Genomic DNA, 26,437 nt, shown 5'->3' on the forward strand with positions numbered 1-26,437 from the left:
TGGATGATGTCTGTGTTTTGCCAGAGGATGTACATTCCCCTGCCCCCCTAAAATCATGTGGCTCCAATCTGAGATATCACTCCCAGATCCACTAATATTTGAAGAAGAAATGCAATGTCAGTTCTCTTTTGAGTGTCCAGATCCCTCCCAAACTGGAAATAGTCACACCTTCCTCAAAGTGCTTGAACCAAGCCTTCTGTGTACTGAATTGCAGATCCTAACAAATAATTGTGATTCAAAGATGACACTTCCCAACTTCTCCTAATATTATCCATGTAAATTCTCTGGTGACAGATACACATTAATTGCACACACATAAACAAAATGCATGTTTTTCTTTATACTTATAAAACTGTATCATGAGTTCCTTTTCTGATGGAGAAATTTATCTAAAGTTGGAGAGATTTTATTCTAATATTTAACTGTCACCACATGAGTGGTAGAAATGAAATTAAATTCACAGAGATGTTAAAAGATAATTTACTTGTAGCACTTTAGATAAAACACATATTGAAGTCTGGGATATTAAAATAACTCCTGGAAACTCTTTGAACCCCATAATTCATATTCTGAAGTTAAAACTCCCCATGCTTTAGAGAAACAAAGAACAAGCTGTGTTATATAATCAATGAATAAATCAAATTTTGTGCCTAACTGTATATACAAGTATGGTGGTCCTAGGCAAATAATCTCAAAAAAAACCTCTAGAATAATTTATTACACTGCAATTTGTTGAATAAAATATTCCCTTTACCAGGACAAGTTATTATTTTTCAATCACTTCATTATAATCCTTTTCATTGTAATTAGTAATAACCTTTTTATTTAGAACCGAGCTAAACAATGGAGTATAATGACATTAGATAGAATATATTTTCCACTTTAAAATGTCTACTTTAGGCTCTTTTTAACATGCTTCAAGTAAATAATTCAAGATTGATTTTTTCTCTTCAAAAATTATCCATTGAGCTCATGATGCTTAAAGTACGATAAGCAAAAGCACAGAAATACAAGTAACTCTATCTCCTAATAGAGTGTTTTTATATCTTCCTTGGATTAATTATTAATTCCCTCCATTTAGTTTTCAATGTTCAATGTTGTAGCCGTGGCTGCTAAGGGACATTGTCTCACAGGTGGAACCGACACATAACCTGCAAGTCTGACGTGCATGGGAGAGAGAGCAGCTGGGCGCTCTGTGTTCGCTTTCAGCCCTGCAGGAACTGGAGGTCTGGGCCAAAGAGTGATTGATTCCTCTCAGGGAAGTAAATCACCCCAGGCACAAAGAAGCTTATTTAACTTTAGGCTCCAGGGCATTTAGCAGTGAACAAACTAGACTTTCTTTGAACAATAAATCATTAAAAATTTTTAAAATAATATTTAGGAAAAATACAGAATTACTGAATTAATTGCGAATAAACAATATTTATAACTTTACTTGAAAGGTTAAAAATAGTGATGTTTTTTAACTTGTCCTTTGCTATGATTCCCTGATGTTGTTTATAAGCAGGCTTCTATATTTCAGTGATAGCTCTAAAAAATATTTTAAAAGAAAATCAAGCCTGTGCCCTGGCTTTCCTTCTCTATAAAAAAGAACTAACACTGACAATTTTACTTTTAGATGTGAATGCTTCAATAATTTGACTATAAGTACAATAATAGTCCCTCATTATCCATTCACTTTCCTCTTTTCAGTTACCCATGGTCCTTTGAGGTATGATAATATTACATGAAAAATTCCAGGAATAAACAATTTATGTTTTTTTTTAATTATTGTTTACGCTGTTACAGCTCTCCCAACTTTCCCCCTTCTTCCCCCTTTCCCCTGCCCACCCCCCGAGTTTTAGATTTCATTCTGTTCTGAGTGGTGTGATGAAACCTCTTGCTGTCCTGCTTGGATGTGAAGCATCCCTTTGTGCAGTGGAGCCACACTGCACACACTGCCCCGGTTAGTCATTTAGTAGCCGTCTTGGTTATCAGGTTGACTGTGCTGGTATGGCAGAGCTTGTGTTCCAGTGAGCCTTTATTTTTGTAGAGATTCAAAACTGTCATGTAAATAATGCTTTAGAGTCTAGAAAACCAACAGTCATAAAGTCTTACATCAGTTTGTTTTCTTTCTTTCTTGTATATTCTTTTTGAAGGGGTGTTAATAAATCAAATATACTACATAATATTTGTATATTCAAGTAGGAATAATTCTTTTTAACTTTTAGGTTCTCCTGGTCTGATGGTGAGCAGGCTGTTAACATGCCAAATGTATCTACCATGTTCTTTTCCATAGTATGTAAAGATATAGATAGAGAGAGAGGCTAAGACAATTCATAATAATATTATTGTCTTAAGAACATATCAGGCTGAAACTGGAGGTTTATTTATCTAGGCTTTATTCTCTAGCAAGAAATTAAAAAATAATAATTTCATATCTATTTTCTTTTCTTTCCTTTTTTAACATTTTATTTATTTTTAATTGTTTTTATTTTTAAATTACAGTTTACATCACATATTATTCTGTATTAGTTTCAGATGTGCAGCATAGTGGTTAGACACTCATGTGCTTTACAGAGTGTTCCCCCTGATATTTCAAGTACCCAGCTGGCCCCATATGGTCAATAATACGATATTATTGACTATATTCCCTAAATTGTTGTTTATATCTTTGTGACTATTCTATAACCACCAATTTGTACTTCTTAATTCCTTCAAACAAGAACTTCAAATGCGCCCTGGCTGGTGTAGCTCAGTGGACTGAGCTCGGGCTGCAAACCAAAGTGTTGCAGGTTCAATTCCCAGTCAGGGCATATGCCTGGGTTGTAGGCCATGGCCCCCAGCAACCGCACATTGATGTTTCTCTCTCTCTCTCTCTTTCTCCCTCCCTTCCCTCTCTAAAAATGAGTAAATAAAATCTTTAAAAGAAAAGAAGAACTTCAAATGCATAGAGCAAATTTATTCACTGCTCAATGAAATGGTAATCTAAAAATAGGTCATATGGAGAAATGTTTGCATGGACAAGAAGAATGCTACAATCTGAAATAATCATAATGCATAATAAAATTACTGTGAGGGACTCACACCAATTATGGATTGTTTAAATTAACTAAAAGGACACTTTCTACTTTATTTCTCTCAGTGTATTAAATACACAAGCATCTAATGCATATGTTAACTTTCTTTCAAACAAAACGGACCATATTTGATAATGAATTCCTCTAAACCGTAACAAGCAAACACCACTGCTGCTTTGGTCGCTGCTTCTCATTTCATCTTCTAACTTTCAACGACCAGAATCATCACCTTGCCCTCCTTGTCCCTTTTTTCTTCTACAAATAATTTTCAGAACTGATTATGAACAGTGTGCTATGTCCAGCACTAACAATAATATGAATGATATATGATTCCAGTCCTGAAGATGTTCTCTTTAATTTAGTAGAAATTATGTAGGTAGAACAAATTTAAATTCAGCATTAAATATTCCTAATTTGTGAAAGTTTGCTCACGAATGAAGCTAAACTTAATAAAAGGCTCATTTAGAACTTGGAGATTATTTGTACGTACCACACCTAACTGGATGCTTGTATCAGCAGTCTGAAATACGTATGGTTGACTCTTGAACAACACGGGTTGGAAGTGAGCAAGCACATTTAAATGCACAGTCTTTTTATCTTGAAAACAGACAACATGAGCTTACAGTATTGATAACTACAGTAAAGTACAGTACTATAATCATATTTTCTCATATTTCTCTTAATAACATTTTGTTTTCTGTACCTTACTTTATTGTAAGGGTGCACCCTTACAATATATGTACACCCTTACAGTATATGATACATATCATATGCAAAATATGTGTTAATCAACTGTTTGTTATCAGTAGAGTAAGGCTTCTAGTTAGTAACAGGTTATTAGTAATAAATGTGTGGGAAGTCAGATTTCACATGCAGATTTTTGGCTGCACAGCTGTGGGCTCACCTCCAGTGTTGTTCAAGGGTCAACTGTATGTAGAGAAGTGGAATTGTCCTCTTTTAACAGGAAAGGCAAAACAAATTACTTGACTAGCCTAGGTCACAGTGCTTACATGTGAAGAAGCTGCACATTTAACTCAACCTCCTCATGGCTTAAAAAGGAGAAGGGGAAGGGTCATCAAGGAAGATGTATAAAGGACCCATGGACAAAGCCAAAGAGGAGAAGGGTTGTGGGTGGGAGGGGCAGAGAAAGTGGTGGTGGGAAAATGGAGACTTGAACAACAATTAAAAAAAATGTTAACCCCCCAAAATAAAATTATAAATAAAAATAAAAAAGTCTATACTCTCCTTCTTTTAATCTACTTTCTTACTAATAATAGTAACTAACATATATATGATATATATATACTTACTAACTATAAAATGTTATCACTATTCCTCTCCTGCATCAAATATATATTAAAAATTAAAAATGAAATGAAATGAAATAGCAAGATAGCTCCGTTAAACATGAAATTAATGCTCTATAATTAGTATGAACATGTTGGTTCTGGTGTTATGCTACTTTGCTCATTTCCTTCTTTGGTTGATCGAGTAAATAAACAACAGATCTGTCAAACCAGACATGAATGCACCATTTTGGAATATCAACTCACCAACTGTACCTGCAATTCATTAGTTATGAAGATATGACTTATGATGACACATTACTTTGAAGGAAGCTTTTGCTCTCTCTTTCATACAGTCAAAATTAAATGGGCTATAATGAATTACAAACACATCTTTGAATTCTTCATTTGGGACCATCTATTTTATAATGCACTTGTCTGAATCCAAAGAATATACCCAACTGTGCTCTGTGGTCTTAACATTTAGTAATTGGACAGATAAGGGCACGTGCTGTGTTAGATAATGCCACATCTTTCAATCAGCATAATGAGGCAGGAGCAACCTTTCCATCAAACAAGAACCAGGTTTTATCCTAGGTAACATGTGCTGGCATCTCTTAGAGAGTTGTTATAATGGTACATGACAAGATAGACATTCCTTTGTTTTAGAAAGCATTTTTGTTTTCTTGCAAAGATGAAAAATGTAAGGGTCTAATTTTATGCACATCCAATCTTTTGAAAGCAGGACATAAAAATAAAGAGAAAGTTAGTTAAATTTTATTATATCAAATATATAAGATGATTAAAAATTACATGAAATTATATGACCCTCTATAATGCTTATAGAGATGGAAATATATTGCCAAATGTGGTGATCAATTATAGAATATACAATATTTTATAAGGGTATTAAAGTTTAGAATAAGCATTAACAGTAAAACAAATAAATTTTATTAAGCAAATATATAGTAGGTAGTAATAACTGGTTTACTTACAAGCTTTTTAATCATAAAAACACACTTAAAGATAATTTCCATTTAGAGATGAGAAAGCTGAGACATAGGGAAGTTAAGTAGCTGCCTCTCTCTAATTAGAGCTTTTAAATAATGGCACCAGGATTGTACCAAAGGACCATTGTCCTGGAGCTTCAATACTGCACACTGCCTTCCCAGAACATGGTTTCACAGTAAAGTTTTTAGAATTAGAAAGCCGTGGGTGTCAATCCCAGCTCTGCTGGGTATACATTAGCTGGGTGTAATCTAAATAGATTCTGTGAGGTGGAGAAAAAGAACAAGTGCGTTTATTTCTCCCCATGGTTATGCTAAAACAACAACCACCGCCAAATAGTATGTAAGTCATATTCAGTGTCACAGTTAACGTTGAAATCTAAGCTTCTGCTAGAACTCTAATAAGGGCTCATAAATGCACATGTTTTTAAGAGTTTTGCTTGAAGAACTGCCTTTAAGGGGAAGAAAGCTCAGTGAATGAGAGGAGGTGCCAGACATTATCAGAGTTGAATTCTGAATTTTGAATTAGTTATGTTAAGTTAGGTAAACTATTTAGTGCATTTGAGTCTACTGTTCTTCAGTGAGCATTGGAGAGTCATACCTAGTTCAAAACATTATGAGGATTAACAGAAATGTGTTTGAAAATACTCAGTTCAAATTAGTATTTTAGTGTTTTTTTTTCCTTTATTACAGAATCATCATTTTTTTAACCTGGTAAAATACATGAAATTACATAAAATTTTAAGAGATAGTTCATTGATTGAACTCCTGTTGAGTAATTTGGTTTTAAAAACTAAAGACATTAGAATAGTTTAGAGGTTAGGTAAAGGAATTTGGGTAGCAAGAAATGTGGATAAGTGATAATAAGATATCACAAAAGAATTTTAATGGTAGTCTATCATTCATTTAAAACCGTCTCCCCATATAAACACTGTAAATAAAACTTTGGCAAGGCATAGTAAAAATAAACTCAGAGAACCTACAAAATATTCTCTTTTTCATAGACATGAAATAATAAAGTATTATTAGAATCAGAACAATATTTTTGCCTAATAATGCATGGGAAAAGAAAATAGAGTGAAGTTCTTGTACTGAAGGCTTTTTAAATAGCCTGGAGCTGGTATTTAGCATAAAAAAGTGAACCTAAATTGAAAGAATGGCCAAGGTTGAGCTGTGCTATTTAGAGTCACTCCCAATACTAAAGGAACAGTGCGAGCTGTTCCTCCCTAATGGCATAGATCTGAGAAGTCCTCACCACGTTCTCCTCACTCCCAGTCCACACCATCCATACATGTGCCCATTTCATTATAAATAGGTCTGAAAGATGCACAAAACTCTAACACAAAAAACTGAACCTTCTACATCATTCTTAATCAAGAGTCTACCTGGTTAAGATCACAATTTACATTGAAGTTTATATTCTAAATACCAATTTCATTTAAGAGATCACTAGTAGAATATGCAGTAGTTTCAATTTACCTCTTCCTCTACATTAATTATGTAAAAATATTTTTAAAATTCATGTTTCCTTTTTTTTTGTTTTTGATTATCTTAAAATACACATACCGTATTTTTGGACTATAAGATGTATTTTTCTCCCCCGCTCCAAATTTGGTTGGAATAATGGTTGTTAATGCTGCTGTTGAGTTCTATTTACACTTACATTGGTGAAATATTATGTTATTTATGTTATTAAACATTTTACTACATTTTCTGCTTCAATTTTTTTCCTATTTTCCTTTAAAATATAGATGCATCTTATGGTCCAAAAAATACAGTACCTGTATCAAAGACATACACGGTGTTGAGATGAATCACTTACCTCAGAGCATTATTTATTTCCAAACATCTTCAACTATATATTAAAGTAGCATTGTATTTACAGGCCTTCTAAATTAAAAAAAAAAAAACTTCCTTCTACATACCAGCACCATCTGTTCTAATTTTGTTTGATGGTATACTGGGCTCTCCTATACCCAATGTGTTGGTCGCTACCACACGAAACTCATATTCCATCCACGGGATTAAATCCACTGCTTTTGCCGCCTCCATATTTCCTTCAATAATCGGGGGATCTAAACAGAATGAACATTAAATAGAGATTATTTGAATAGCATCACTTTTATAAAGCCCCATTTTTTAAAAATATTTTATTTATTTATTTTTAGAGAGGGAAGGGAGGGAGACAGAGAGAGAGAGAGAGAGAGAGAGAGAGAGAGAGAAACATCAACGTGCAGTTGCTGGGGGCTGTGGCCTGCAACCCAGGCATGTGCCCTGACTGGGAATCAAACCTGCGATGCTTTGGTTCACAGCCCATGCTCAATCCACTGAGCTACGCCAGCCAGGGCAAAACCCCATTTTTAATGCACTATTTTGAGAAGATGGCACATAGTCCATTGGGTTGAAATAAAGATAAAGAGTAGGAATGATAAACTGTTAAGTTCAAGGGCATAAGAGGAGAAGTTATTGATAAATAATAAACTAGGGAGAGTAATTGACATATGAATCATCTGTTCACTAAGTCTAGGCTGGGAGGTCTGAGAAGCTCCCAGGTCATGCCTGTGCTGCTCATTCTCGGGCTGCACCCAGGCCAGCAAGGAGCTATCCATCACAACAGAATCTAGAGACATTTCTGAGATGAGGGTAAAACTGAGGCAGTTGCAGTTTGTATGGACTTCCACTGATGTAGTGAATAGGCAGTGAATGATTTATTACTAGGGCACCGATATGAGCATGTTGATTAGCTATTGTTTTAGATTTATACCCAAATCACTTGGGGAAGTGATAATAAATGTTATAATAATTCATTAAGATTTATCAATTACTTCTTAGAATTCATGCTGCTGGATGTTAGATGTCAATGGGAAGATTATAAATTATGGGTAGGAAATAATATGAGACTGCTTATCTAATTGAGATATGACAAAAACATTCAACCAGAGCCAGACTATAGATTATTTTAAGCTCTCTTAAAATATCCCCATATGTGTTTTTAGTAATTTACCTACACATACATAGGCATGTAAATGCCCATACACCACTTACGTGGAAAATTTATTTCTTTAGGCTTGCATAGGACTGACTCATTATCCTGTTATATGGAATTTTCATCTGCAATACAGACCATGAATATGTAGCTTTTTAAAACATTGTACCCATCTCCACAATAAGTGCTAAGTAACCCAGTGTCCAATTTCTACTTTTGGACAAATTCCTGTATGGCCCAGATGATCCCATATCTCATCCTGCCACAGTTTTAACCCTCTTGGACACTAATTTTGCCATCTATTCTCTTTTGTTATGAACTCATTCCATATATTTGACATATATTTTTGACTTCCTGATTAAAAGTTTGGTTTTGCATTGCCCTCTGTTTTGATTCTGCCTTTTTATTTCCTCCACCTTTCCTCATAACAACTGAGAATTCACTTGTCTTCACTCATACATAGAGACCAATTAGAAGAGGGAAGGTGAACTTTTGATCTGTGAAGGGCTTTTCATGGAGAAAAGGGAAAAATCGAGCTGGTTGTTATGACGCTGGGTAGGGTGGCCTCCTTCTTTTCCAGATACCTTGCAATGACTTTGAACTTCCAAACTTCCAGTAAATGGAGGCTCCAGTGCGTTGAACAGTGGCCACCAAAAAGACATGTCTATGTTCCAATAATCAGAACCTATCAATGTGATCTTATTTGGAAGAAAGCATCTTTGTGGGCTGTTTTAAGACTGGAATAAAGTAAGGATCTTGGGATAAGATCCTCTGGGATTATTTAGGTCAGCTCTAACCCCAACGACAAGCGTCCTTATACGAGAAACACAGAGGAAGGAAACATGGAAGAGGAGGACACCGTGTGACGTGGCCACAGGCCGAGGAGCCACCAGGAGCTGGGAGAAACCAGGAGTGGCTTGTTCCTTAGGACACTTGGAGAGGGTACAGCCCTGCAAACACTCTGATTTTGGACTTCTGGCCTCCAGAACTGTGAGAGGGTAAAATTCTGTTGTTTTAAGTCACCAAGACTGTGGTTATTTGTTATGGCAGCCCTAGGAGACTAATACAGAAGTTTAAAGGCAGAAGATGATGGAACTCTTTGAGATTTTGTGAATCCATGAGCTTGGGGAGTCCAAATAAAAAAGTATGGTAGAAATCTCAAGGAGGCAGCCTTATCCTCTGCCATGACAGCTATGCTGCAAAACCTCAGCACCATTTAAATGCCTGGAGAATGGAAATGCTGGTACAATTCCAAAGGGTCTCTTTTGGCAAGGGCATGGTGTTCTCATTATAGCAAAGGCTACACTGGGACTTTTCCAGGCAACTGGCCGTCAACAAGTATGGGCAGGAGTAGGCTGGGTCAGAACGGGAAGAACCAGATGGATGTGCAGTGGAGGCTGCCGCTCATAGACCGAGGTGAGCTCATGTGAGGATCCAACATGAAAATGCGCCCAAACAATAGGAAGATCGGGGGTATGTTCAAAGATTAGAAAGTCATACTTGACCACAGAAAGTATTTAGAGGAATGGTGAGAGATAAAGTAGTAAAGGTCAACAGGAGTCATTCTGTGGTAGGCTTTGGATTCCATATGAGAAGTAGGGCCTATGACTTTAAAGACAAAGAGAGGAAGAAGAAGAAGCAAAAAGCCCTGGAGTTACTACCATGAGAAGACAGACTCCAGTGGGAAACCCTTAACCCAGTGATGTAAACAACTCTTTCAAGGGGGGAAACACGAGTGCTGTTAGGAAGAATGTACCTGCTGAGTTATTGAAAAAGAATAACATTCCTGCCCTGACTGGTGTGGCTCAGTGGGGTGAGTGGTGTCCCACAAAACAAAAGGTTACCAGTATGATCCCCCGTCAGGACACATGTCTGGGTTGTGGGCCATGTCCCCAGATGGGGGACGCATGAGAGGCAACCCATCACTGTTCCTTTTCCACATTGATGCTTCTCTCCCTCTCTTTCTCCCTCCCCCTTTTTTCTAAAAATAAATAAATTCTTTACAAAAAATAATAATATTCCCTACTAGGATGTCTAACAAGGCACGAAAACTGCTCTTTTTTAGAACAAAATCAATTACAGTAATTTTTTGTTTATATACATTAACTTCAGTACTTATGCAAATATAATATTTAAAACAAACATGCCTTAGTATATATTTATAATATTCTCCCAACAAAATGATCTATGAAAGAAATAGGGATAAGAGCAAAAAAGACTAACATTTATCATCTAAAAATGTGTCTAGAATTTAAAATGGTTCTTCCACTGGCCTGCTTTCCATCCAGATTGGGGCCGGACTTCTGACCCACACCACATTAAGAAAACAGGATATAAAAGCTTGCTTTCTAACTCAGTGATTTTCAACCTTTTTTCATCTCATGGCACACAAATTAATTACTAAAATTCTGCAGCACACCAAAAACTGTATTTCTTGCCAATCTGACAAAAATTAGATATAATTTTGATTCATTCACACAATATAGCTCTTGTGTTGGCTGTTTTCATTTCTTTATTTGACAGTCTAAGGGAAAAGAGGTCAGTGCCCCTGACTAAATAGTCAGGTATTGCAAGTTTTAAAAATTCTTGCAGCACATAGCAAGCTCTAGCCTTGAGGTAGGCAGCCCGTATAATCAGTAAGGTTATAATCTCAAAACTGGTGATATCCATAAAAGGCTTACATACAAAATATTTCTTCTGCTTCCTCCCCACTCATTTGTGGATATCATTTGAGGATATATACATGTTTTGCCTCTAGTACACATTTTATTTGTATTATTCTGAGCCCTAAATGTCCATATAAACGGATGTGTGCCTAATGCACTCTTTTCCCACTCCTTCAGCCCCAGCAGGAACAATTGGACACATTTTCTTTTCCCAGCGCCACCCACACAGATGGATTGAGAGCAGAGGTTAGGTTTACATTGGAAGCACATTCATGACTCAAACCAAATGCAGGAGAAAAATAGTCAAGAGCAGAGAGACTTTGTGTCCTCTCCCTTCAGCCAAATTCCTCCCAACCTGTTTGCTATTCCCAGAGTCGGGAAGAGAGGACAGTACTTTGTGCAAAAAGGAAAGTACTAGGTATCAGGAATGGGGTCTGGATGTCCAAATTTGTTACTGTGTCAGTTCTGAGGGAGGCCACCTTTTATACATAATCTCAGTATTTAAAAAAAAATCAGACCTTAATGGTATAATGCCTATCAGAGGCTTCTCTTCATAAAAAACTAAAATGTTTTTTTAAACTAAAATGTTTTTTAATTAACTTGATAGGTATTTAAAGCTTGGTCCTACTTCCGAATGTAAATTTCAAGCAAGGGGATATAGAACAGAAGAACTACTCCTTATTTTAATACTCAGGTCAAAAAATCCCCTTACGTATGTGTTATTCTAGCAATTAGGCATGAGCAGAAATCCACAGATACATTTGCAAATACCTTGAGTCCATAACGTTCAGAGTAAAAATTTTCTGACTATTCTTTGGAGGAAAAGAGAAGCAAGCTTCATAAGTATCTTAAAGCTAAAAATTCACAATGTTTTAGTCACCTGACAACCAAGCTGTGGTGCTGGGCCTTCAGGCCACACCAACTAGTTGACTGAGGAGCTTCTGACACTGTCAGAATGACTTCAGATCTGAAAAACGGCAAGGTAATCCCACCTGTTCTAGGTTCTTGTAAATTGCCAAAGTGAGTCCTGGTTATTTCCTTAGGATGTCAATGTCATCCGAACTTTTAGAATCCACCATCTCAATTCAAAACTCAAGCACTTAAGAATGCCCAGAAAGCATTACCCTCTCAGATGTTCTAACTGAAAAAGCCGGTCCATGAGAACGGAAATAGGCTTTTCATTGTCTCTGACACAAGCCCGTGCTGTTACATTACAGGCTATAGACCCACCCCATAGATCAGCCAGCAGGCCTCTGGAGGGAACCGTGGGTGTGGCAAAGAACTTTGCAGTGAAAGGAAGGCAAGGTGTGCTCTGGCTCCCCAGAAGGTGTGATTCATTGATCTTCCTCTAAGGAAAATTTGAATATAGCCTCTTAAAAACCCATAAATTTATGTTTGAAATAACAACAGAAAGTGAAGCTACAGAAGGCAGAAAATGCAAATTCTAAAAAGTAAATATTCCACATGAACCTACTGTTTGTTGCATTTTTAACCTATTGATTTAACAAACATTTAAAAAGAAAACACTAAATACTAACTTAAGATACTGTGGAACAGATACTTTTATACTGGTGGTAGAAATAAAAACTGGTTCTGCCTTTGCACAGAGTAATGTGGTGGTGTAGTTTATGGGCTTAAGCATGTTTATGCTTAGTAACTCAATTTATAAATGTCTATTATAAGAAGATAATCTAACCTAAAGAAAAAAAAATCTAAAATCCAGAGATTATAATGTGTGCAGATGTTAATTGCACAAAATTTGTAACAATTCTGGCCTCCCACATGCAGAACTTTAAATATAAACACATCTTTTTGTTTCTCCTTTTTTAGAAAACATATCCCAGGCTCTCTTAATTGCTTCTCATAGTATGGTTTTGATCCTCTTTATGCTCTGGCCTGTTGGGAACCACCCTGACTGAAATTAGGGTGGAGCTGAAACCCCCGCCTAGGCTAAGGCTAAGTGAACACCTTTGGAACCATTAGCCAGCAAGGAGACAAAAGCTTATCTCCCTGGCAGGAATGCTGCTTCTGCTGCTTTATTCATAACTGAACCCCAAAAAGCTTGGTCGGTTAGCCAAAGATGGGTAAGATTCCCCACGGGGGGAATGACCTAAGACAGGCACGATAACTCTGGGAGGCCCCCCAAAAGAAGGACTTGGGGGGCTGCAGCAAAAGGGGGTGATGGACCCTCGCTCATCGGCTTTGACATAGCCTGAGTTCTCAGCGTCTGGGAAAAAACCTCCTTGTCTCCCAGTTGCCTTAGTTCCCTTGCTCCACCTAAGCCTGAAACAATGACAGGGTGGTGCAGCTCTGTGCTGAGAAGTGCGGATTCCCCGGGGTGATCAGGCCTAAGAAAGAACATGTAAATTACTGTGAAGCCTTCTTTGTTTAGAATGCTCTCAGTTGAATGAGAAGGGTCTTAGAAGGAAGTTATTTTGTTCCTCAGTCTTACAGCTCTTTGACCCTGACTCAATAGACCAGCAGAGTTCTTTGTTTTCTATGATTCCTTACTTCCCCCTAATGAGTACTGTACTTTACCTGAATTATTATGCAAAATGAGCCCAATAAAAGCAGGTATGGACGGTAAATCAGCCCGCTCCCCACTAGGGGGGGGTGGCCATTTCGTCCCTACTTCCCCACAGAAACTAGTCTGTCTCTGTGCATGTGTTTTTTCTCGCGTGTTTTTCCGTGAGCCATCCACAGCGTTCCGTGGTCGCTGCTGGCCAGTGACCCACGCAACACTGGCCAACACCACTCACCTCACACACATGCACAGACTAAATGCTGAAAGTGGCAGCAGAGAATCAAATGTAGGATTCTAAATGTGACCTGAGCATCTTGTGTCAAATTTTGGCTATCCACCCCTTAAAAGGATGGAGAGAAGTAATACTTATAGTAGATTGTTTGAAAGATTTATAGTCTACTCTTTTATCTCATTATTCTAATTTCATCCTTGGACTGCTGAAAGTAGATGTCTTTATTTTATTATTTTTATTTTTTAAAGATTTTGTTTATTTATTTTTAGGGAGGGAGAGAGAGAGAGAGAGAGAGAGAGAGAGAGAGACAGAGACAGAGACAGAGAGAGAGAGAGAGAGAAACATCAATGTGCGGTTGCTGGGGGTTATGGCTTGCAACCCAGGAATGTACCCTGGCTGGGAATCGAACCTGGGACACTTTGGTTCCCAGCCCGCGCTCAATCCACTGAGCTATGCCAGCCAGAGATGTCTTTAAAACATAGTTATTGAATACCTTTAATAATTTACTTTCATAAAACTGAGTTTAATATTGTACCTTCCTTTTAGTAGGCACCACTCTAAATATAAGCCACATGATTTTTATTTTTATTTTATTGCAAAAACTATTTTTCACTTCCACTTAGGATACAGTCACAAGAGAATTTTACTTACACAACTCAGAAAAGAACATACAAGATATTGTACAAAATAATCATTTTTCAGAGCCCATCAGAAAGCTGAGTTTGTAAAGAAATCTAATGAACTAAAGCCATCATTGGCAGAGCACAGGGAGAAGAAGAAGAAGCCACAGATGTTCATAAGAAGGAAACAGTTCAACATTTCACACATATTTGAAAGCAGCGTGCTGGCATGTCTGCTTTGAATCCCTGGGAGCTCCGCATCAAGGAGAGTCTGCACCCATTGGCTAATTCTTTTTTTTTTTTCTAGACCTTTGCCAAGTATGCTCAAGAGAACTTGGAAGCAAGACAACAGAGCCATGAGAGACCTCCCTTGAAGCTCAGACACCTCAGATCTGCTTAAATCCAAGACCGGGGCAGGAAAACTGAGACCCCACATGCGCTCTGGACCTTACACTGAATATGAGTAAGTGGCCATCTGTGGCTAGGTGAGTGGTAGGAGAGCTGAGAGAGATCTGCCTCCTCTGTGAGGGTCAAGTGTTTGGTGTGCTAAGGTCTGAGAAGAGCGTGGGAGAACTGAGAACCTCACCCCAAGCCCTGTGCACGCTGGGCTTTAGACTGATTATCACACAACAGCTGTCTGGGCAGATGCAGGGGAGCTGGAAGAACTGTCTCTGAGATCCAAGTTGGAAGAGCCACCTAAAGTCTGATGCTAAGGCTAAAAACCTCCAGACCCTCAGGAGGGAAGGTTCTGATCCTACACTCAAATTGCTTAAAGCCTGCATTAACCTAAATTTAACAGCAAAGCCCAGATCATGTCAAAAAAGATTAGACTGACTCAACCTCTGAAAGAATGACATATATTTTCCTGGGCATAAATAATATATACTTTGGCCTCTGCTATTATTTCACACCAATGCTTGGAAATCAATAAAAAATTATCAGGCACATGACAAAATAAAGAAATGTGATCCATTATCCAGAAAAGAACAAAAATCAAGAGGCAGAATTAATGATGGCCCAGATATTCCAGATACTGAATGGTCAGGCAGGGACTTTAGAATAATTGTTATAAACATGTAAAAGCATAAAGTTGGAAAGATGTACAGTGCATATAAAGAAACATGAAATTTGCCCTGGCTGGTGTGGCTCAGTGGACTGAGTGCCAGCCTGCCAAGAACTACGAACCTTCCACTGAGCACTGTGTGAACAATGTTAAAAGGAGCCAACTGAAAACCGGGGGGCCTCTCTCTGTTTTCCTGTCGTGGACTTAGACATACAGCTGCCTCTTCCCCAACAGCTTTAAAATGTTTAAGTGCCTTGTGCTTTGTTTCATTATCAAAGCACTGGGATACTTACAATAAAAATTTAAAAATAAAAAGAGCATTTCTGGGTACATCATAAAATTCTTAAAGTGTCCAAGTTTTTTTTTATAAAAGAATTCGGTTTCACAATATGCACAGATTAATCAGACAAATAAAACTCACCAGTCTTTGCATCCTTCCAGTCATCTGAAAGACTCGTCTTGGTCTGTATAGTGTATTTAGATATGGGACTGTGATTGTCTGAACCGCGGCTCCAAGTAAGCGCCACAGAAGTGGCTCTGATGTCTTCTATTCGCAGACCGCCTGGAGGGCCTGGGGGGCCTGAAATGAAAACACGAGTGATGACTCAATAAATACCAACTGCTGAATTAAGCATGCGCTCAAATACAAACATGTCCTCCTTGCAATTAATCTAAAAAACATGTAAGTGATATAATAAGTGATGCCACGTTCCTTTGAAATACAAACCATAAGAAGTGATATTCATGGTTTTCACTAAAAAAATTCATTTTTCTCTTTTGTAAAAAAAGAAAGAAATGCTGCTGCCATTTAAAAGTGGCGTTGAATGAGGGAGAGGGGGATGGGAAGGGCAGGGGAGAGCAATAGGGGAAAAATGAGGACAACTGCAAATGAACAATAGCAAAAAATTTTTTAAATGGTATTATTATCCAGGATACATATGATACTGTTTGACTCATAAAATGTGGTTGGCATCAATGGGACCTAAAACAGATTGCAGCATAGTGAGAATGAGAGTGCACTTGCTCCGCACATGAATCAGAGACAGTAGCGCAATGCGGTCCAGAAATGAAAACAGTAAACCAAACGTTTCACTTCACTTTCCCAAAATGAAACGAATACTTTTTTATAGCCCTAAATATTACAGGTAGTTTATTTTATGTGGAGTAGAAATATCTGGGAATGATGTTATGTACGAGCATAATATTTTGGGTGATATATTTCTTGTTAGTTTTAGTAATGGGAATAAATAATACTAAAAGAAATATTGCTAATTTTATAAAATATAGAAAACAATTGTAAACTCAGAACTATACCAGGATTGCTCTGAAAACATCAAGTTATATAATGAAGCATCTTAGGACAGAATTATTACTGCAGAACATAAGACAAGTTTTAAAAACAGGTTCTTATAGATGATTCATAGCTCAGTGCAAATGTTATTCATTTATTTTCTTAACTGAGATCACTGTGCTGGGTGATAGAAATGGAAAGATAAATGAGATGTAACTCAAAGGCTTCAAGTAGCTCCTTGCCTTGAAAAGGCTGAAATAAATCAGCAAACAAGTAATTATAATGGAAAGTAGGTGGGTGGGCTGGGATGGGAGTAAAAGATAGAAAATTGTACTTCAACAACAATGAAATAAATAAATAAATAAAATAAGGAAAAAAAGTAGAAAAATGCCATGATAATGCTATACCACATCCTTATAATTTGCCTCAGAATTTGTTTTTAAAACTGAGACCAGTGCCCCGTAAGGGGTACAGTGGTGTCCCTCCCTTACAATGCCCCCGGAGCTTCTCGGTTGTGAGGGAGCTCTTCTCCTGGAACAGACATCTCAGAAAAAACAGCCTCACTGGTGTTCTTTGCACCAGGAAGGAGGCCATCACAGCAGGATTGGACATAGAATATATAATCAATAATTTGGTAACGTGGCACCTTTGGTGTTTCATGTTGAATAGGGTACTAAATGAGACATGCTTTTATCTTTTAGCTAACAGTAAATGCCTTCCTATTTATATATCAGATCAGATGCTTAGCCTACATAGCTGGCTTTGTTTTTTCTCCATGTGGACTTTGGTCTTTGCAAAGGTGTAGACAATACCCCAAACCTCCACCCACTTCTGTGTGGCCGGTCTCAAGGGGAAAGGTGTGTGTTTAGATCAACACTAATGCATTTCTAGCAATTTTAAAATAACACAAGACACACCCTGTTGATGGTAGTAAATTTTATTATTTGGAAACAAATATAATAAAGGTGAACTTTTGTAAATATGCCATTTTTAATAGTGGATTTATACTTCTTAACATTAACTAAAAGTAACAATAATACACCATCTAAAATAAAGGAAAATCAACATAGAAATGTGGAACACATTTGGAGTTTTGAAAGAACACAGTACATTTTTTATGTGCAGAAGCCATGCTGACACACAATGCACATTCTCGATCAGAACCAAGAAATTCATTACTTTACATAAAGCCTATCCCAAGTCAATTGATGAGTAGAATATTTCAGAGAGTTAAAATAAAAAATTAAAGAATGAATCTTTAAAAGGAAGAGAAAGTCATGCATTCAGACACTTTTTCAGAGCATAAGGGTATGGCATTCCAAAACTGTTCAAGGAAATTAAGACAAAATTGCGGTGGGTCAGTGGACAACCATTAAAGTGCAAATCACTTCCCTGCCATTGTTCTCTGATGTTCTTGGAGTGGCAAATGAATAATATTTTAAAAATTCAGATTAAAGTCACATTTAGTGTATTTGTTGGGACACTATGTGTATAACTTTATTCGGTCATCCATTCATTAAAGAGCAACGTTGTTGAGCAAAATGCTGTAATTAAATTGGTCATTTTTTTCTCTGATACATGCCTGGTCTATAGTGGGTTCTTAATAAATATGCAGTGAATATATGAGTGAGTTTATCACAGTCGATCTTCAGACAGTTCTATAAGCACAATGGTCATCTATAATACAATCTCCCTTTTCTGTTTGCCTTGAAATACTAAATCATTATAAAGAGGTGAAATTGAGAGAAGAGATTGAAAGGTCCATATCCTTAAAACCTTGGTGTGGCACTATTACTTGGTTTATCTGATATGAAGCAGACTTTTTTATCCAGTAATTGACAACAACTTTCTCCCAGAAAACATCTGAGAGAAAATATGTAATTAAAGAACAAGGATTTTAAGCCAAAATAGGCTTGAGTTTACATTCTATGTCTTAAACTATCTTGCAATTTTTAAAAAATTTACTAAGTTTCCATTCTCTCATCTGTAAAATAGGACTGATAAAAAACTGACCATATAGAATTGCTGTTAAGACTGAAATAATATCTTTAAAGAATGTAGTACCAGGCTTGGTACATAGAAAGCCCTCTGTAAACTTTAGCTATTAACAATATTACATTATTCCTACAAAGCTGTCTGGGCATCTGAGCTCCTGGCAGGAAAAATTGTTAGTGTTTCTCAATAATTGGCAGGGACCTGTCTAGTGGAGTGTTCATTTACCAATTGTCTTCACTTACAAGTGAAATACTGCATAGTGAATTCGATGGAGGTGATGAAGGGTTGGGGCAGTGAAGGCCCTGGTACAAACTAAGGAATCAATGCAGCAGAGACAGAGGAGTGAGTGGTTCCGTAGAGACAAGCTAGTTCATTGAGAGCTCAACCAGGCCCAGCCTTGCACTATCTCCCAGAAGGATTTCAGATCAGTGTGGCTGATATTACTTGTTATGTTTTTCTGTTCAGAATTGAGAGAGAAGTGTTGTGGTAAAAGAAGATAATAATAATGCAGTTACTTGTTGCTCAGCACAAAGGAACTGGCCATTATCTGATTCCTTTATCGATGGAAAAAAATTATACAGTTCTAACTCTAATAACTGGTCTATCACTTGCTCTTCCCCCCCACCGCCTGCCACCCCACTACCTCTCTCTCTTTTTTTCATTTCCCATCACTGTGCAAACACTCTCAAGACATCTTTAAGGAGAGAACCGAAGCCAGAAAACATGTAAGCAAATGGACCGTTCCAGGCAGATTATTTCATTATTACTCTCCTAACACCTCTTCCCAGTTTCCTAGGTGGTCCTCACAACTAATGATTGCTAAAATGTGATTTATACCAAATTTAAGTTAGAGTGAAACAGAAAAATTGGTCAGATGGAAAGAAGCTTTAGAATTTGACCTGCATTTTAAATGCCTAAGTACTGTAGGTGACAAATGATTTTTATCTTCCATTTTGTTCTTTTGTTTTTATCACTATAAATTTTTTGTGGGAAAGAGACAGACCTTGGATATTTCTATGAGTAGTCCTGGTAAAGGCTTTTCATCAATTCTTCTCCCTACCATAAAATAGTTAGGAAGTTAGAAGATAATGAGAAAAAGATAAAAAGAGATATGGGGGGGAGTAAAGATTCACCTAAAGCATGTTTTTTGTTTTTAGATTTTATGAATACAGTTTAATCTACCTCACTTGCTTGTCACCACCTCTCAGAGACTGTTGATTGAGAGATCTCCATAAAATCTCACCCATGAGAAACACTTAATGGTCTGTCAAGGTCATTGTTAGTGCCAGGTTTCTACCTTGCAGTTCTTCAAAGTCAGGCAACAGGAGTCTATAGTTACTGAAACATGCTTTGGTTACTTTCTTACCTAGTGAAGGATTGTGGAAAAACCAGAATGGTTCCCTGTCATCTGAGGTTCAGTGCAAAGTCTCACTTGCCATATCCATATTCTCTTTCCCTAAATTCCCCTAGGTTCTCAATGTTTTTACCATTAAATCATTGACTACGGGAAAATAATGGAAGTATTTCAGTATGCAACATAGATCACACACACTTTTGAGTTCACTTAGGCCAATATATATACATGTTACATAGAATACTGAAGACAGAAGGGTTATTGCCAGAATCACACAGTAAGTCTGTGGCAGCACGCAGTCAGAAGAGACGGCGTTTCCTGGCAAGCTAATCCAAAATGAGAAAAAGCCCATTTGAAATTCAGATTGTGCAGCCAAATATACCTGTCTGCCAAAGACATGCAAAGAACCGCCTGAATGCTGACATGTTGATACTGTTGTTCTCTTGGATTTGTCTGTATTTTTAAATTAGTATGAATTCATAACATAAAATTTACATGATGCAAAATGTTAGTGAATCAAAAAAGGAAATTTACAGTGTGCATGTCAATAAAATGATATATTTTATCATTATTATATTGGAGTCATTGCTAAATCTTTTATAATTCTTATCAATAACTCTATGGTATAAGCTCTATTCTTTTCCCTATTTTACAGATGAGTGAACAGAGACAGGGATGAATTAAGTAAAATGACCATAGTCGCACAGCAAGTAAATGTAAAGGCTAGGATTTGAACCCAATTTACTATGAGACCAACTTTTCTTTTTTTAAATAATATTTTTAAAAAATATTTTATTTGTTTTTAGACAGAGGGGAAGGGAGGGGGAAAGAGATGGAGAAAAACATCGATGTGTGGTTGCCTCTCCTGCGCCCTGCACTGAGGAACCTGGCCAGCAACCCAGGCATGTGCCCAGACTGGGAATTGAACTAGAGACCCTTTGGTTCACGGGCCAGCACTCAGTCTACTCAGCCAAACCAGCCAGGGCCCAATTTTTCAATAACTATACCAAAAATAATCATTTAAAAACAAATAAGTAAAGATAACATCACCCATTTATATATTCATATTCAATACACCCGAGGTTTTCCTGATCACCAGAAGATATTTGTTAATCTTTCCTGAATTTTACTAGTATTTTTAGTAATATCTGTATATGAACAAAATACAAATATGATTTCCACCCAGTTTTTATTCATATGTAGTCATAAGTTAAAATAAGCAGAAATATAATTATTTATCAATTTGTTATTTCCTCTTTAGGAACATAGTAATATTCAATGAAAAAAGAGTTTAAACACTTGAGGAAAAGCAACCAGAAAAAAAAAAGTTGTTCAAAATGAGTATTCATACCATAAAAACTAGCTGACCAGATGATTTCAATCAATAATGGAGGCTCATTTTCTAATAAACAGGATAGAAGATTTGAAAAGAGACCCTCCAGAAATAAACAGGGGGCATAGTGGTTGTTACTAATCCCCCCATCATTACCTGAGTTGGTACCAATCCTTAGGCAGTGCTTACTCCCTCTTAAGTTCTGACTGGATTTCTAAACAACTAGAGTTGGAACTGGACACAAAAACATACTGGTCTTATTGGGACTTCACTCCACATACCACACACTTTTAAATTAAACCTTGATGTTAAGCCTCAAGGACATGTTGGTGTTGCCATTTTTTTCACATGCAATTCCCCAATATATAATTCAAAGCAAAGCACTACATACAAATATACTGTGGCTTATTTTTTATTTTTACTATAGCAAATTTTAAGGAAAAGTTTGAATGTTAAGGAAACAAAAAAAACTTTTCAGAACAAATTATCCTCCCTTCTAAAAGAAAATAATCTTAAAATAATAATATAAAAGAACATTAGTTATGTTAGGAGAGTGGGTTTCTTCATTTCTAAAATATGTCAGTTAAAGTCCCTTTATTACAGCAGGTTCATTCCTGCCTTAAGAATTATTAAAGCAATGGTTGTAATTATAAGGTTATACAACACAAATGCAAGTGGTGTGGTCTCATCAATGTTCAAGACTGTGCTAAGATAAAGCTGAATATTAAATATTTTAACATTTAATAAGAACATGGTACTTTTTAAATCTCTAACATTGATTAAAGTGAACTTTGATCCTGAACAGAAATAAGAACAAAGCTAAGCGAGACAAATTAATCTGTATGATTCTGATCAGTGTTGATGCAGTTCATCTAAACAAGAAGACTCGTCCTTTCTTGGAACCAGTCACACTTGTTAGGTGGTTTCCTTTCTAAGATGTATTTCTTCCCAAACTCTATCTCCATCTGCTCTTGGTTGTATACTTTCAATTATAAGGGAATGCCCACAATGGGGTTCACGCACCACACCTCCACGATGATGTTCGCAGACACACAGGATCCTCAAATTAATTTTAAATAACATGAAAATGCAATTGATCTGGATCTCTAGTCTAAATTTTAAGATAATTCCTTCTGTGACAACAATTGAAATTAGAAAGTAAAAAAAAACTTAAAAATAAAGAAATAGGTAATATCTCGAGATCTTTATTACTTTAAGATAACTAATAAATTATTTTTTAAAAAACTATTCACATCATATGGATATATATGTCATATCCATATTCATCAGAGCTTTCCTAAGAGTTCTTTCAACCACAGATGGGAATGCTAGAGTTAATACATGAAAAATCCATATAATGCCCCATACCTAAACATAATCCCATTTAAAAAGAGAAAAATTATTTCTTGTGAAGAAACAAGAATTTTAAGCATGTCTTTTTGACCAAAGAGGAAAAATGAAAGTATTTTCAAACAATGACATTTAAGCAGTTCCAGAAAGAATTGTATTTACTTCAATTTTAATCCTTCACTTCTGTTCAAATCCTTCTGGTAAGAGTGTCAACTTTACTTAACATGAGAAGATCTAAGGAGGCTGATGGGAGGAGTCAGTCAAGTTAAATTTGAATCCATGCTATTAATGACTTACTCATCTTCACTTAAATCTTGCTTTTGAGATAATTTTCTCCATATGCTGTCTATTTTCACTTCCCAACCCCAGGAATTATTCCAAAAACCCTACAGAGCCACGAACAGTCTTCAGGTGTTTACGGCTATTTTTTATCCTTTCTTGCCAAAGAGTATGTATGGTATCAGGATACCAAAGGCCACTGGAGTTAATGCCCCTTAGCTGATGTCCTAATTAAGATGACTCATTAGTCAATGTGACAACATCGCTCATTACCTGCTTAGGTAAATCAAACAGCCCATTCAGTGGCAGTACTCCTGTATTTTTAATTCACCAGTTTCTTCATATTTTTTTTTCAAATAATGAACTAATTTCTGAGATATGTAATTTCAAAGAAAAACAGGACAGGAAAACACAAAAATTTTACTTGGCTATTATATGATGCACTGGGTTAGTTCACCAGGAATGTTTCAGTATTAGTGAAGCTGCATAACTGTGTTTTTCAATATCTTTTTACACAAAGTATGTTTAGAAGTTTCAAAAGGAAAAATATCCTCTAAGAACTAGATTAGGGGGTGGGGAAACTGCAGAAGCTACAAGATTGAGTTATTAGTAAAATCTAGTATAATATATTAAAAAAAAAAGATTTTCACACAAATGGTGAGTGTCAACGATCACCAGGTTGGAGGCAGGCTCGCACAGACGGGGAGAAAAGGATCCACCATGTTTTTCTCTCCATCTTTTCTGTTTTTACCTGCAAGAGGAAAGACCAAGGCTGAAGGGAGAGTGTGGATGCCCAGTTAGGGGCAGGAAGCCATGTGCTTCAGGGATTTGTCATGTTTCCTTGATGGGTAAGTTGAAATGATGAACAAGGAAAAATATCTCCCAGACACTGGAGATGCGAGTCCAAAAGAGAGAAGGCTGAATGTGACAAGCTTTGGCCTAATCAAACCTGTCTCCTTCAGAAATAGTGACTGACTTTCTGAAGAATAAGAGTCCCCTCCTCACTGCCCCGAAACCCAAAACTCCTAGATCCTTTGTAATTTCACTCCACATAGTACAAGTCTACCTGTTAAAACATTTGTGTATCACTTGAAGGCCTGACTAAGCCAAAAATACTGAGGATGAATTTAATCAATGAATCTAAAAATTCATTGGTTGATAAATTCAACCAATTTATTGGGGTTGGGGTTGGATATCATGGAAACTTATTTCTTAAATAATATTATATTTATTTTTATATCTCTATATATTACTAGCTAAAGGGAAAGAAGTAAAGGAACATATTTATAAAAATATGCCATGGACAATGTGGGAACTGTAGCTATTATTATTCTCATTCATAAATATGGAACATAAAGCCTGCAGTGATAACCGACTAGTCTTAGTCTACAGGTTATTCAGTGGGTGAAGTGGATTTCTAATCTATGTTCGTCTCTTGCTAAAAGCCATACCTGTTCCATTGCACCACACAGATCTTTTAATGACTGCATGCAGTCATTATAAATATTATAAATATATTCTATATAGAAAACCATGCAATTAACAAGATGATTGCCCACCTCTTTCAGCTACCCATAACTAAAGGTAGCTTCATTATTAGAATTAGACCACTTAATAACTGCTAGTGGTCCCTGGTGATAGTCATATAAATGGTAGAACAAGTATCTAGGAAAACTTGTCTTTGCTGACTGCTTGTTGCAAATATAGTCCGTATGATGGTCACAAAAATTGCTAATATTAGATATATTCTTTTCCCCCACTTTTAAATGAAATTTTGGTAGTTTTTGCTATATTCCAGAGTTTGCTTATCTGCAACCTGAGGTGCTAAGTCTGGAAAGAGGGGACTCTGAACAATCACACAGAGAGCCTCCCTAAACGGCTCCACAGTGGAGGGCCATTTCTTGAGTTAATTCGAGTAGCTACCAGCCTACATAGGAACCTATCAAATAATGGTCATTCAAACTATTTGAACCACAGATGGATTTAACACATTCCTGTCAGTCATAGTCCTTTGCTCCCGGAGAAATTCTCAGGAATGTGTGGAGGGGCTCCAGGGGCTGGTTGTTGAGAGCCAGTGAGACTGCAGAGAGCTATTGCTCAGAAGTGTGTTCTTCAGCATGACGGACCATAGACTGTTTGGTGACAGGCATGTGAGGGTGTATCACAAGTCATTTGCTACTAATAATATTTAAAATTCATAAGTTTGTGCATTATTTTTTGTGAAAATGAAGTGGAGTCAAGTCTTTCTCTGTAATATGCTAACTTGCACTCACTGGCGTTCAAATGCACTTTCAAATGAAGGGTTGGAGCCTCCAGTGATGCTCTGGGAAACTCAGGTGAACCACAGTCACCGCCCTCACCTCCTTCAGTATCCACAGAGTGACCATTGCTGATGGCCAGCATTGGGCAATTAGAAATTAAGGTGGAGTTTGACTTTTTCAAAATAAAAGCTTTAGGATTTATGGCCAAATATGCATTCAGGCAAGCATTCTAATGTCAAAAAGCTGTGGCAGAGAAAAAAGATTGAGAACTCCCTGCTGGGCTGATCTAATGAGATGTCCTAAGTCATATTTGGATAACACACGGCCTGCTCTCTCACCGTCATCGGTGAGATCCCGGTATAGGGTCCCACTGTCACCTTCCAGGAGGAAATGGGGAAGGTGCCAACCACGAAACTGCTGGCCTTGTAGGACACCAAGGGAGGGTCTACAGTCAGTTGTAGACTCCTTCTGATATTTCTTTTTTTCTCACTGAGTATGTCTTAATTCCAGGAAAGATAGTAGTTTGAGGAGCTATGTGATAGGAATTCAAAGGGACTAACATTTCCTCTCTGAAACTCCTTATATAGACCATAGGCTTAGAGGGTAAGAGTCTTCTAATTTTCTTTCATTTTTATTTGCTTAGGGCTAAAAAATTTTGTGACCTAATCAATTTCCTGGGGGCTGGGTTGATGGGGTTGGCTGGTAGCAGGGAGATGTGGTCATTGCATATTCCTGAGACTTCAAATGGCAGATGCCATAAAAATCATGTGTAAGAAAAGTATTTTACTTGAAAGTGATTTTATATTATTAAGTCTTTTCTTGTTAATCTTTTTTGGTAATAAAGTAAAGTGTTTTTGCCTTCTTTTGTTTAATAAAATGAACCTAAATAAAAAAATTTTTAAAGATTTTATTTATTTATTTTTAGAGAGGGATGGGAGGGAGATAGAGAGAGAGAGAAACATCAATGTGCGGTTGCTGGGGGTCATGGCCTGCAACCCAGGCATGTTCCCTGACTGGGAATCGAACCTGCGACACTTTGGTTCGTAGCCCGTGCTCAATCCCCTGAGCTATGCCAGCCAGGGCCTAAACCTAAATAAATTTTATAAAATAAATCATATACCAATAGTGAAA

At 36.9% G+C, this 26,437-nt stretch overlaps 1 protein-coding gene across 3 annotated transcripts in view; it reads right to left on the reverse strand.

The window, feature by feature from the left end:
• Window positions 1-26,437, reverse strand: part of CNTN1 (contactin 1) — a 320,158-nt gene that overhangs the window by 48,978 nt on the left and 244,743 nt on the right. For 2 of the 3 annotated variants that reach the window (XM_045829319.1, XM_045829320.1), the window contains 2 exons: window positions 15,865-16,023; window positions 7,278-7,427 (listed from right to left, as the gene is read on the reverse strand). In XM_045829319.1, coding sequence (XP_045685275.1) covers window positions 7,278-7,427; window positions 15,865-16,023 — 309 coding nt within the window. Of the gene's footprint in view, window positions 1-7,277; window positions 7,428-15,864; window positions 16,024-21,139; window positions 23,797-26,437 lie in introns of those variants that run through there. The other variant, XM_045829321.1, reaches the window with a different exon arrangement.

This window comes from Phyllostomus hastatus, unplaced genomic scaffold, assembly GCF_019186645.2.
Source record: "Phyllostomus hastatus isolate PE091 unplaced genomic scaffold, TTU_PhHast_1.1 phas_scaffold_93, whole genome shotgun sequence".
In the NCBI taxonomy this organism is placed as follows: Eukaryota; Metazoa; Chordata; class Mammalia; order Chiroptera; family Phyllostomidae; genus Phyllostomus; species Phyllostomus hastatus.